Source organism: Fukomys damarensis, unplaced genomic scaffold (assembly GCF_012274545.1).
Source record: "Fukomys damarensis isolate Sample0158 unplaced genomic scaffold, DMR_v1.0_HiC HiC_scaffold_16, whole genome shotgun sequence".
Classification (NCBI taxonomy): domain Eukaryota; kingdom Metazoa; phylum Chordata; class Mammalia; order Rodentia; family Bathyergidae; genus Fukomys; species Fukomys damarensis.
The window spans coordinates 133,239,782-133,252,310 of NW_022900928.1; the positions used below are offsets into that span (position 1 = coordinate 133,239,782).

The 12,529-nt window shown below is 43.3% G+C and overlaps 1 protein-coding gene across 1 annotated transcript; it reads left to right on the forward strand.

Moving 5' to 3' along the window:
• Positions 1–246: 246 nt before the first annotated feature.
• Cops8 (COP9 signalosome subunit 8) lies at positions 247–10,905 on the forward strand. Its single transcript, XM_010626123.2, has 8 exons — positions 247–425; positions 1,412–1,482; positions 3,137–3,185; positions 4,385–4,517; positions 7,000–7,107; positions 8,363–8,425; positions 9,312–9,359; positions 9,968–10,905. Exons 1-8 carry the CDS (start codon positions 348–350, stop codon positions 10,045–10,047), a joined length of 630 nt encoding a protein of 209 aa, XP_010624425.1. The 5' UTR covers positions 247–347; the 3' UTR covers positions 10,048–10,905.
• Positions 10,906–12,529: the final 1,624 nt, after the last annotated feature.

Below are 12,529 nucleotides of genomic sequence, written 5' to 3' on the forward strand. Positions count from 1 at the left end.
TGCCTCTGCTGCAACTTTTAGTATTGAAAACGTATTATTCTCACGTTATCCAGGGTCATGGGCACCCTCACCCTCGTACCAGCTCCCAAACCGAGCGCAAACACAAGCCCTCCCTTTGAGATTCACGCCGGAAGCCCGCGAGTCCTCCAGAACACCAAGAGCTCAGTCAGAGCGCCAACACACCTTTCCGGGCCACGGTGACGTCGCAGGACGCGCCGGAACTGATTGTGCGCCTGCGCGACGGCGTTTACTGGCGAGGATGCTATACGTCATCGCGGGCGCGACGCCCCAGGGACAGTCTGGAGTCTGGCTGTCTGGAAGGTGCGGCGGCGAGACCGGCCGGGAAGATGCCAGTGGCGGTGATGGCGGAAAGTGTCTTCAGTTTCAGAAAGTTGCTGGATCAATGCGAGAACCAGGAGCTCGAGGTAGCTTTTTGCGTGGCGCAGGGAGAAACTTTGCCGCGCCCCCAGGCACAGGGCGGCACCGGTTTCTAGGGTAACGGGAGCCGGGGTGGGGGGCCTCGGGTGGGGAGCCGAGCTGGCAGGGGAACCCCGGCCCCCGAGGCTGCACAGACCCGGAGGGGTCCCGGCCGGTCTGCCCGAGCTAGTCTACAGGTTTCTGTTGGTTTTGTGAGCCCGAAGTTCCCGTACATCTTTAACAGCTGCCAGTGTACTTCTAGGTTTATCAGACATTTTCCCGGCCTCTGTCTGGGCCAAAGAAGGCAGGCTGTGGATTTTAGTAAAGGCTCGTGTGCAGCCAGACACCCCTGCCCACATAGAGAACAAGGAAGAATCCTTTCTAGCTCAGAAAGCCCTTGTGAGTCTTGTAATGTTGTAATCAAGCGTGTTTGACATTTTATCCGTAATAAGACACCTAGAAAGCTGTTCAAGCTTCTTAAACGCCTAAGCATTTATAACGTTAGTATAGTTACAGGAGACAATGGCTAGAAACAGCAACTCGCTAATAGACACTTCATTTCTTTTCTAAATGAATTAAAATTGCACTAGGAGAGATGTTTTTGTCATTCAGCTGTGGGATTTTCCCGTTATTTATATAGATACTTAGAATGCTTGATATAATAGGCAGAGTCATAACGTTTTAGGAATCTGTTGAGAGTTTGTTTCCTAAAATAGTTAGATTATGTAAGTACAAATGGGAGAACGAGGAAAGGGACTTCATGTAAATACTCTTGTATATATAATGAAATTGCAAGTAGAAGGGACATAAATAACAGCTGCTGACAGATCTAAATTTAGTATTCTGGGTTTTACTGTTTGGTGTTTCTCCAACCTGTTGACTACGTCTAAACTAGTATATAAGATGGGCTTACTTGTTAAATTATCGTTAATGAAATATTGTTTCTATGAAAGAAAAAAGCAAATGGGTTTTTCTCTCATTTTGGGCCTCCTAGGCTCCTGGAGGAATTGCCACGCCCCCAGTGTACGGTCAGCTCCTAGCGTTGTATTTGCTCCACAATGACATGTGAGTGCCTTTTACCTGCAGCTCCAGGCAGCAGCTTCTCCGAGTTATGCAGAAATCATTGTAATTTGAAGCAGAGCAACAAAAGTATAGGCTCGATGAACTGTTTGTGTGTTTGTGTTTGTGTGGTGTCTGTTATATCTATTTCCTGTTAAATCGTAATGAATTATTATAGTTACTTTAAAAATCTATTTCTTTTACATAGCACTTCTTTTAAGAATTTCAGTTTGACTGAGAGACTACAGTATCAGTATTTTTGAATCTTTTTTGTCACCTCAGTTTACTTATGATCAATAAATGAAAAGAAGCTGAAAGGGAAGACCCAGAAAGCCAAGAGGAATGCATTACTAACATGTGTGAGATTTCTTAGAATTTTTTTTTTTAATTTCTATTCATTTTGGCTAAGGAAAATTCAGGAAACACAACTGTTAAAAGAATCTCCTGTAGGTCTAGGACCTATAAATGATTCCTGACAAAATTTTGTTTTAAATTCTTATAAATTCTTTTTTATGTCTTTTTAATATCTACACTGAGATTTATATTACACGTGTATCAAAGATTATTTCTTTTTTTTTGTAATCTCATTATCATATGTTTGTTCCAGTCTCTTAGAAACTCTTGTTGTTGGGGGTTTTAGGGGCTCTGTATTTACAAGAAAGAAAGGTCCTTCAAAGGGGTATTCAAACTATACAGTGAATGTTTACAATTACAACAAAAGACTAAAACATCCCCTTCATTCTTATCCTTTCTTGTTGTTGTTGTTGTTGTTGTTGTTGTTTTGTTTTATTTTGGTATGGGGGATCGAACTTGGGTCCTTGCACTTCAAGGCAGGCAGTGGAACCACTGAGCTAAATCCTCAGCCCTCTTATCCCTTTCTGAAGTAGTTCTGAAAAGCCTTTTTCATGAATGTCTTTACAAAGCTTTGTTAAAAATATGGTGAGGGCTGCTGCCTATTGCCATCCAATGAAAAAGCAACTTGTAAAAGCATTGGTGCATAGCCTCATGCAGATCCTTATTTAGGATCTGGCACCATGCGACTTCTGGATCTTCCCCAACATCAAAATGACCATGAAAGAGAAACATTTTGAATTGGTTCAAGGCACCGAGGCAGCTGTGACAGCACAGCTTCTGGCGCTCACAGAAGCAAACTTCCAGAGCTGCTTCAAAAAGTGGCAAAAATGATAGGATGAGTGTGTGAAGTGAGGGGGAGGAGTTTGACGGGAGGAATGGCAATGGGTCTTTTACTGTAATGTTTTTAATGTAATCATTCACTGTATATTTTTTATCAGACTTCATCGTCAGAGCGTGCTAGCACTTTCTTAAGCACATACCCTTGTTTATGTGTCTGAATGAATTGTGTGGGCAGTTTTGTATAATCTGCGTGTTTAGTATACTATTGCTTTAATTTGGGATCTGAATCATTAATTTTAAGAATTCAGTAAAAATGGCAGAATGACTTTGACACATATATTCTGTGTCTTTTTAACTGGAAAACCACTTGAATTTTCCCAGAATAAACTCAGACAAAATGAAGTTTTCCTCTATATCATAAAGTGTATTTCATACTATTCTTCTACATGTTTGCATGGGGACGCAGTAATTTTAACTATTCATTGGCATGATTTTTTTCTAATTGACTATTCTTTATATAAATTAGGAATAATGCAAGATATCTTTGGAAAAGGATACCACCTGCTATAAAATCTGTAAGTCATCTTTCAGTACATTTTTTTGGGGTTTAATAAAGTTGTAACACTCACTAACAGGGCAGCCTCTCATACATTCCTATTTTCTTTGTGATAGAAATGGTCATAACCAGCATTTACATCTTTTGATTTTTCTAACCAGAAGTTTAAATCTCCGTGAAATAGTAGAGAAGCGTATGTCCCCCTCTTACTGATCAGATTGCCTGAGACATGTCTTAGCAGCACAGGCTTCGTCAGACCCCAGGTTAGGTGTAGGAGGGGTGGCAGTGGCAGAGTTGTGGTGATTCTCACCAACCGTGTGGCCTTCTGTAATGGTACTTATTCTGAAACTGCTAATGTTTCTAGAAATGTTCTTGAAGTGAATATTCACAGCATTAAGATAGTTTTGCTAATTAGAATTTTAGATTTCTATTTTGGATGGAAGATTAGATGCAATAACCCATGAAAAGTTCCTTGCACAGTGGAGTAAAGTGCATGTGTAATTTGAAGTGACAATCTCTTCCTTAGTAAGGTTAGACTATTCCTTAGCTTACTTGACGAAGGAAGAGCTGACCAAGCACAGTGGCGCACAGCTATGATCCCAGCCACTTGGGACGCTGAGGCAAAAGGATCACAATTTGGAGGCCAGCCTGGACAACTTAGAACCTCTTTCAAAATAAAAAATCACAGGGCTGGGAATAGCTCAGTGGTAGAGCGCCTGTGGGTGCACTCCCCAGTATCGCCAGAGAAACAACAACAAAAACAGAACGAACTGTCTACTCAGGCCATAGTACATGGCATCTCAGTTGACTGCTGGTGTTAACCAGTTTGCTTTTTTGTCCTGGATGTACGTATTAGATATAAATGACAAAAATAAATGCAGCATCTTTAGAAACAACAGTGCTTAAGATAATCAGTCCCCAGCATAATTCTGAAATATTTTTAGGCTACTTTCTTGTGCTTTAATTTGTTACTGTTATAAAAATAATTTGTTACTGTTATATGTGTCAGAGGTACAGATATTTTACATTACTACTTGCCACATGTAAAAACTTTGTTGATAGTAGATGATGTATTGTCTCTCTCAACAGAAATGTTGAATTATGTCCTTAATGACACAGCTAATACATTTTATTCTATCACGTGTGGTTTTGTTTTGACATAGAGTCATTGGTAAATTGCAGAATGGCTACCTTCAAAGGCAGTAATATGTATTGCAGGCGAATTCTGAACTTGGAGGAATTTGGTCAGTCGGACAGAGAATCTGGCAGAGAGATTTCCCTGGAATCTATGCGACCATCAATGCCCACCAGTGGTCTGAGACGGTGCAGCCAATCATGGATGCACTCCGAGGTAGTATTTCTGTGTGGTCCAGAATCACACTGGGCCAGACCTCTTCCTTACAAATTCCTGCCAGTGTGATCCACTGTAGGACCATGCATGACTGTCCTATGCCACCTGATGGTTCTCTTAGAAAACTGAAATGGCAAAAATGGAGAGAGGCTGGTGAGAGAACTGTTTCCCAGGACACCAGCATGGCTGAGGCTGTGGCCGTTCTCACCCCCGGCCTACACCCCAGACAAGGGCTGAGTTGGACTGGCACAGTGGTGCCCAGCTGCCCACGGGAGCTGGGTGTCTAGGCCAGCAGGAGTGAGGCAGGGATGACAGAAAGAACAAGTATCCTGACCTTTGCTTCTGGCCACTGACCTTGGTGGAGCCCACCCACCAGGCAAGGGAGCCACAGTGCTATGGCCATTGGCACCCCCCTCCCCCATACAGCACGGCATAGTGGGCAGAGAGGGTTGAGCATGGTGAGACACCAGCCAGCTCTTCCTTCTGTCCCCAGCACTGCCAGTGAGCGGTTCCGGATGAGTGATAAGGCACAGAAGGATTTGTTGGGCAGCAGAGTTAGCATTCTGTCTGGAACTCTGTTTTTGGTGAGAATTGTTCCATGTTAAACTGGCACAGATGTTAGGTGCCGGGTCTGTTGAGCCTCCCTTCTGACGTGGTATTGGAATGCATTCCTCCCTGAGGTCACCAACCACACAGCCCAAGGGTCCCGAAGTGAAGATCAGTCACTCATACCCAGTGGTTCAGAGCAGCCTGAATGCTAGTGGCCTTTGCTGGCACTGGGAATGCCTGACTTCATGCTTGCTTCCTTTGCCAGCCTGCTCCTGTTTCCCGTTTTCTGGTCATAATGCTTTCTGCTTCTCTTTGGCCCTGCTGGCTCTTGCCACCCTTCGCTTTCTATTCTATTCTCCACTCTAGAAATTGGACCAGGATATTTGAACTAAAGCAAATGTGTTTAATATCAGAGGCTTGCCAGCCTACAGTAGCTTACGATATGCACTTTTATGCTCCTCTTCTGTTACTTCAGCTCCTCTCTGTGAACTGTCTGTAGCCTTCCATATGTCTGTGGGATATTTTAGAGTCCGTTTAGCTAGGTTGTCTGCTGGACATGGAGGGAAGAGCAGATAATCATGGCTCACAGACCTGGAGGCTGTCAGGCTCAGCAGGAAGTGAAGGGAGTGCAAGTATCCGTAAGCTGAAGACGGGGGTCATGGCGGCACACACCTCACTGGGGATGTATGCCTGGCATATTTGGATTGTAAACATAATGCCATTGATTTAGAGCAGGCACAGCTTGTTATGGATTGCAGTGCTGTAGGAAGTTCATAAACAGACCGAGAGGGGGGCTGTCAGGCCACTGAATAGGGTAAACCCCTAGTGTAAAAGGGTGAAACTTTGTGTGCTCTTGCCCATCTGGTATGGAAAGTAAACTCCCGGGTATTTCCACAGCGTGTTGGCACCTTAGTGAAGAAGCCCTCGTGTTACAAAAGTGCACCCAACTGGAAGACAGGCTGGCAGGGCCCGAGGGAGCTTTCTCATACCAGGAGTCACTTCATGTAGCTGTGTAAGCTCCAAATGCTCTTTGGAGGGAAGTTTTTGTGCCTGGTGGCTGGCAGCCTCTTATTGGAATTGGCCATTCAGTGTTGGAACTTAGGATTTTGAGCCTAAGTGAAAGTAAGAGTTTGATGCATGCTTGGGAAGTTAGAGAGCATGCTCTAGTTTTGTGTCTTGCAGCTCTCTGCTGTGACCCCCTAGTAGAGACCTTCCTGAGAAGAAATAGGTTTACTAATCCATTCTTCCCAGTGTTTGTAAGTGAAAGACAAAACTAAAAGAACTATATCCCAAATGCATACATATGTTTGTATTGCTCAGCTTTCAGTTTCTGGTACAGAAAACCTGACGTGTACACTTTAAAGGAGGAAATGTTTATTTTGACTCATGGTCTCAGATGTTTTTAGTCCATGGGTAGCTGGCTTAGTGGCAGAAATATAGTAGAAGGGCTTTGTGGGGCTGAGCTCATGGCCACCAGGAAATAGAGTGTGGAAGAGCCATAGAGTCAGGACCAGGGGCCAGGTATAAGGGAGTCCCCAAGGTCACACCCCTTTGGCCACCCAGCCACACCCAGAGGTTGCTGTGCTGACTTCCCAGGCATCTCAAGCCAACCAAGTTGACAGTCAAGATTAACTAGCACCGTATTTAAGTTACATCTTCTTAGGGTTGGAGTCTTATGTATATTAACTGCTTTCTATCTTTGTAACTTTGATTGCTGTCTGATCTCAGAGGAAACGTAAGAAGTGTATTTCTTTTTTGTTACCAATATTTGAGCCTCTTACATGTTGGGCACATACATGTGTGTCCAAAGGACAGACACACATACATGTGTGAGCTGATCCAGTCTTATAAAAGAGTGAAAGTAACTATTCTTAACATGCCTGTTGTGTTGTGTCCCCGTCTCTCCCCACACCACCCTCCACTTCCACAAAAGATGCCACAAGGCGACGCGCCTTTGCCCTGGTCTCTCAAGCGTACACCTCCATCATCGCCGATGACTTCGCTGCCTTTGTTGGACTTCCTGTAGAAGAGGCTGTGAAAGGTACTGTTAGCTTCTTTTAACTCCCAGGGGATCAAAAGATAGGTGCAAATTGCAGGCTCACAGTGCCTCCTCTAGAGCTCTCCCAGCTGGATGTTTTAGGGATTCAGGTTGTGTTTGCCCTTTGGGAAGGTAACTCCAGCATGCATTTCGTGCTATCCCCTGGGGTTTTGGACAACAGGCACCTCCTGATCAAACATGCAAGTCTCTCCACAGCAGGCAGATGCGTGACGTCTGCTCAGCTGATTAGCAATATACGCCTTCCTCGACCTTGTCACTGACATTCACAGGCCTTATTTCACCTTGTTCAGTAAGGAAAGTCTCATCCCCACTGCCCTGTTGAGCCCATTCTTTTCTCCCCACTCCTTGCTCACACCCTAGGAGTCTGTACCCCTCTTGCCCACTGTAGAATATTGCTTATGTGTTTGCATTGTGTTAGGATGATTGACATTTTAACTCTGTAACTACAATATGAGTGCTGTCCTGCACCAGATCTTGTCCATAACTCTCTAGGCCCTCACACAATTTTAGACACATAGGAGAATAGGTGGTTGAAGCTTCCTTTTGGGGGAAAGTTAGGGATGAACCCAGGGCCAGGTGCATCTAAGAATTTTCTCTACCACTGAGCCACAGCCCCAGCCCCGAAACACTGATGTGAAGTCATGCTATCCCTTACTCCTGTGTTTGTTTTAGCTTTTCTCTTAAAATTGATCCCCACGTTGTTTCTTATATACACTCTGGAGCCCATATCAGCAGAGTATGTATGAATCCTGCTCACAAAATCAGTCCTCCATGCTAGCCGAGTGACATAGCAAACATTACCACATTTCCCAAACTTTGTTTTTCCACAACAGTTAAATGAAAGGTCTGTGTCCCACTTTGTAGTTATGGTTATCGTATAAAGGGGTCATTCTAAAAATGCTCATCATCTTTGTCAGTACTCATATGATTGTAAAGGGCATTGTATGCATTTTCCTTATGTCTGGTTTACTAAAACTGATTTATTTGATACTTAGTGAAAATTTACCCCGTTAGTGATCATAGCAACCTGGTAGAGTACAGTGACGTTTTGACATGTTCAGAAATATTTCAGAAATAAATTTCCATGTGGTCACATGCTGTCCTTGTACCTTTCTAGTAAAAATATCCCTGACAGGTTGAACTGAGCCTTTTGTGTCTCCCGTGTGAGGAATATTGTGGACAGATTGTGGACCTTTTGTGTTTGTAGTTCACCATTCTGTGAAATCCACATTTCTAGGTATCTTAGAACAAGGATGGCAAGCGGACTCCACCACAAGAATGGTTCTACCTCGCAAGCCAGGTAGGGGGCGCACTTTATCCATTGCTGCAGTGTCTGCTGCTTCAGGTTTTCAGGCCTTGCATTTGAATACTTTGTTACTATACCAAGTGGAAGTTACCCACATTTTAAATATATAGACGGTGGATGCATAGGGCCGACATGCTCTCAGAAGTCACGTAGTTTCACCTTAGTCTCTAAAGATGTATTTCTGTTATAAAAGACCGCGGTATGGTGGTGTTTCACAATCCTTATTAGTACTAAAGTTTTGCTCTCTGTTAATATACCATCATTTTATTTATGGAGCCATTTCTTATTCTTAAGATCTAAACCACTGGCCTTTAAAGATGAAATCTTCAGCTCTTTTCTTCCTTGTTTGGAGTCCTCCAGACACTCTGCTGTGACTCACTTTCACAGGGTTTAACTGCCCTTGCCTTCCTCCAAGGCCGTAAGCCCTGTGACTTGTTCCTGTTGTATCAGTTCAAATTCCTAGCCTCTCTGTTTGGTTTTCTGGGGGGCTTTGTTTTGTTGTGGTGGTTTGAGGTGTCTCACTCTGTAGGTCAGGGCTCCTTAGAAGTCAGGACCCTCCTGTCTTGGCCTCCTGGGTACCGGGATTACAAACATGTTGCTTAGCTGTGCATCGCTTGCCATGAGTTCCTCTGCTACCCGCAGTGTCCACACCCGTAGCCTCCGCTGTGACAATCCTCCTCTGAGTGATGCCGCCATGCTCAGCCTTGTGCAGATGCAGAGAACAGCAGGACATGGCCCTGCCATTGTAGATGCCACGCGGGACCACTCATCATACAGGAGACAGAGGGCTGGGGGGCTGTGACTGCGTGGTAGGAAACTACATTACATTCTGTGAACAGTCTTGATAAAGACTTAAGTAATTTGTGCTCTTTTGTTTTAGTTGCAGGTGCCCTGGACATTTCCTTTAACAGAATTATTCCCTTATCAGGTATATATTTTCACTTTTAAAATGTGATGATGTATTTACTATGTATATCATAAGTTTGTAGTAATACGATTACAAGGCTAGAGCCATGGGCTGACCAACAGGTCACCTGTGTGCTGTCGTGCAGGGCCCTGCCAGAACCTGTGCCCCTGTGTGACAGCATGCATCCTGAGGCTGACACGGCAACCAAACACTAAAATGTGACTCCCGAGGATGCAGTCTCGTGTGGTTTTGCCCACTGGTAGTGTAGTGTTCTCTAAGCGGGAACTAACACATGGAGGCACGCGGGAGTTACTTCTTGGAGTAAATGTTGCATGGGTAGGAACCTTTCCAAGAAGAACCATTATCTCCCAAGAAGCCTTTTCCCATTAAATGTGTTTTGAACTCAATATGGTGTACTGCACTGATGGTGTCAGATGTGCTGGATGTGCAGTTAGAGAAAACCATGCTCCCGAAAGTGGAGACTGTATTTGTGTGTCTCAAGAATGCCTAGAAGACATGAAATCTGTCCGAAGTGAGGCGGTTCTAAGAAATTAGAAGCCTTGAGGAGGTGGGTGGCAGCGCAAAGCCTTGTTGGGTGGTGTCTAACTTCAAGTCTGCTTAACCTGCAGAGCCTGCCCCAGTGCCGCCGATCCCCAATGAGCAGCAGTTAGCCAGGCTGACCGATTACGTGGCTTTCCTTGAGAACTGACTTATGTTTGAATTCAAGATCCACCTTCAGAATCCTGTCCACTGACAGAGAAATGTAAAAATTTTTATTTTCAATTTACTGGATGGATTAAGCACCTCAGCATTCCTTACGGAATATGTGATAAAATGCATATATAATATAAAGTATATTATATATATTTTGTCCTTAAGCATTATGCTGAATAGTTGAGGCAGTTCTCATTTTGTAACATGTAACAATTTGGCTGGCGCTGTCAGTATTATGCAGTTAGTTGATATTCCCGAGTGTCTTAGGAATAAGTCTCCTACCCCAGTGCATGCTGTACTCGCATCCACACCCGAGTGGGTAGCTGTAGTGCTGCTTCCGGGGCTGGAGGAGAACTGACCCCAGGGCAGTTACCCACATGCTGGGAGCGTGAACAGCCCTTAGGAGAATAGGCTCTTCCCCACCTCCAGAGAACTGCTGAGGTAGAACACTGAAATGTAGCTGAGGAACAGATAAACATTTCCGGAGTAACCCAGTTTGTTCCCATTACAGTTGTTCCAGTAGTACGAGTATGTCCATTGCCAGCAGAGGAGGGCCTGTCCTGAAAGTGCCGCTTAGGGTGTTGATAAGAGGTAGTAAGTTTGATATCCCCTGTCAGAGGAAGGAACAAGTTAAGTGTGGAATGCATCACGGGAGGAAAGAAGCTGTTGAGAAAAGTGATGCACTCTGTACAGCTCTGCTGCTGCCTGTTGGTTGCCTCTGTTTTCCTTTCTTTTAAATTCTGCCCTTTGCAGAAGTGCTGAACAAGTCTTCATTCTTTGTGTGACAGCCCTCTGAATATTTGAAGTTACTGTATTTTCAGATTAAAATACCCCGTAGATCGTTTATTCTACATTTGTTCAATAAATATTTAATTGAATTTTTGAACTGTCATCCGAGGTGGTTTTTAGAAATTTAACTATCTTGTTCTTTCTATGGACACGTTCTAGTTTGTCTCTGCCTCTCAGAATAAGACTTTCTTAATCAAATAGAAAGGACCTATATCGTGAGTCTGCATAGTGATACTTTATTTTTGTTCACTTTATTGGCTGTTTCAGGGTTGTTTTTTTTTAACATGGAAATATCTTTTCAATGTCAACTTTATTTACTCTGATGAGTAATATTATTTAAACTTATTTTACAAATGAAGAAATGGAAACTTAAGAAGCCAGGGGTCAAGCCCGGCGTGGTGGCGCATCCCTGTAATCCTAGCACTTGGGAGGCTGAGGCATGAGGATTGCTGTGAGTTCGAGACCAGCCTGGGCTGGTGAGTTCTAGGTAAGTCTCAACTACATAGTAAGATCCTGCCTCAAAAAAACAAAAAAAAGGAAGCCAGGGGTCAATAGCAAGAGTGGTGATGCCAGTTTTTAACTTCCATGTATTCAGAACAAATTGAGTGCCTGGCAGATTAGAGTCAGCCCAAATGTTCAGAAGAGGATTGTTGGAATAATACAGTTTTTGTTTCATGTACTCTGTGACTCAAAGGAGTGAAGATTGCTGGCAGCTCACATGGAGTGAGCGCTGAATGAAAACAGAAATCACAAGTCACTCATGTGGTAACTGCGGGAAACAGAGGGAGAAAGATTGCCGTTGTGGATGCACGTACGTCCATTTCTGTTTCAGAAGCAACTGTTTATGGATAAACCAAAGACGTAAAAAGGGTTCTCTAGAGAGAAAGAAGACAGTGAACTACATAAAGAAGGACATCTGACTACTGAATAGGGCTTTGTGGTTAATTTTACAAAGTAATTTTGCATCACGTTAAAAGTATGTTCTAGAATAAAATTAGTAATTACGTAGCATTTTTAGAAGTGAGCAATCTTAAATTTGACCTTGAGGCTTATGATTTACTTTTTTTTTTGTAAATAGTAAATATTTCTGATCTTTATGCAACTGAAAATTCTGTTTCAGCAGTAACAAGCATCACTAGTACTAATTGTGGTGTCTAGATTCCATTTTGACCTGGAAGGAATAAGAAATTATTTGCACAATCGTGACTACTTGGTGTAGGGCAATAAACCTATAAGGTGATGTAGTTCGCCCAGATCAAGGAAGTTTTCAAAGACCCAGGCTTCTATCAAAAGGTAGAGAAGCCAACTTGGAAGGGCTCTCACTGGCCAAAAATGAGACAGTTTCAGCATGAAAAATTAAATGATTTTATCTTTTTACCTACACTGAAATAACCTCAGCATTGTACAGAAGTGGAGGATTAGTGCTTCATTTCACTGCCTTACATATTTGTCAGTCTTTGGAATAACAGATTGATACACCAGCCATCTCCAAGAAAATAAACCTGAAAGATGATCAAATGGCTAATAATGGAAAATTCTTTATGGAAGAATTTCATCTAAGAAGATGGAAAATAGCACTTTGCAACCCACCAAGGAAACAAGCGCCAAGACCATGAAGACAAAATGGGATTGTACATAAAATGTGTCCAACATAACCAACAGCCCCTCTTATTCCCTGGCTGTTTCTG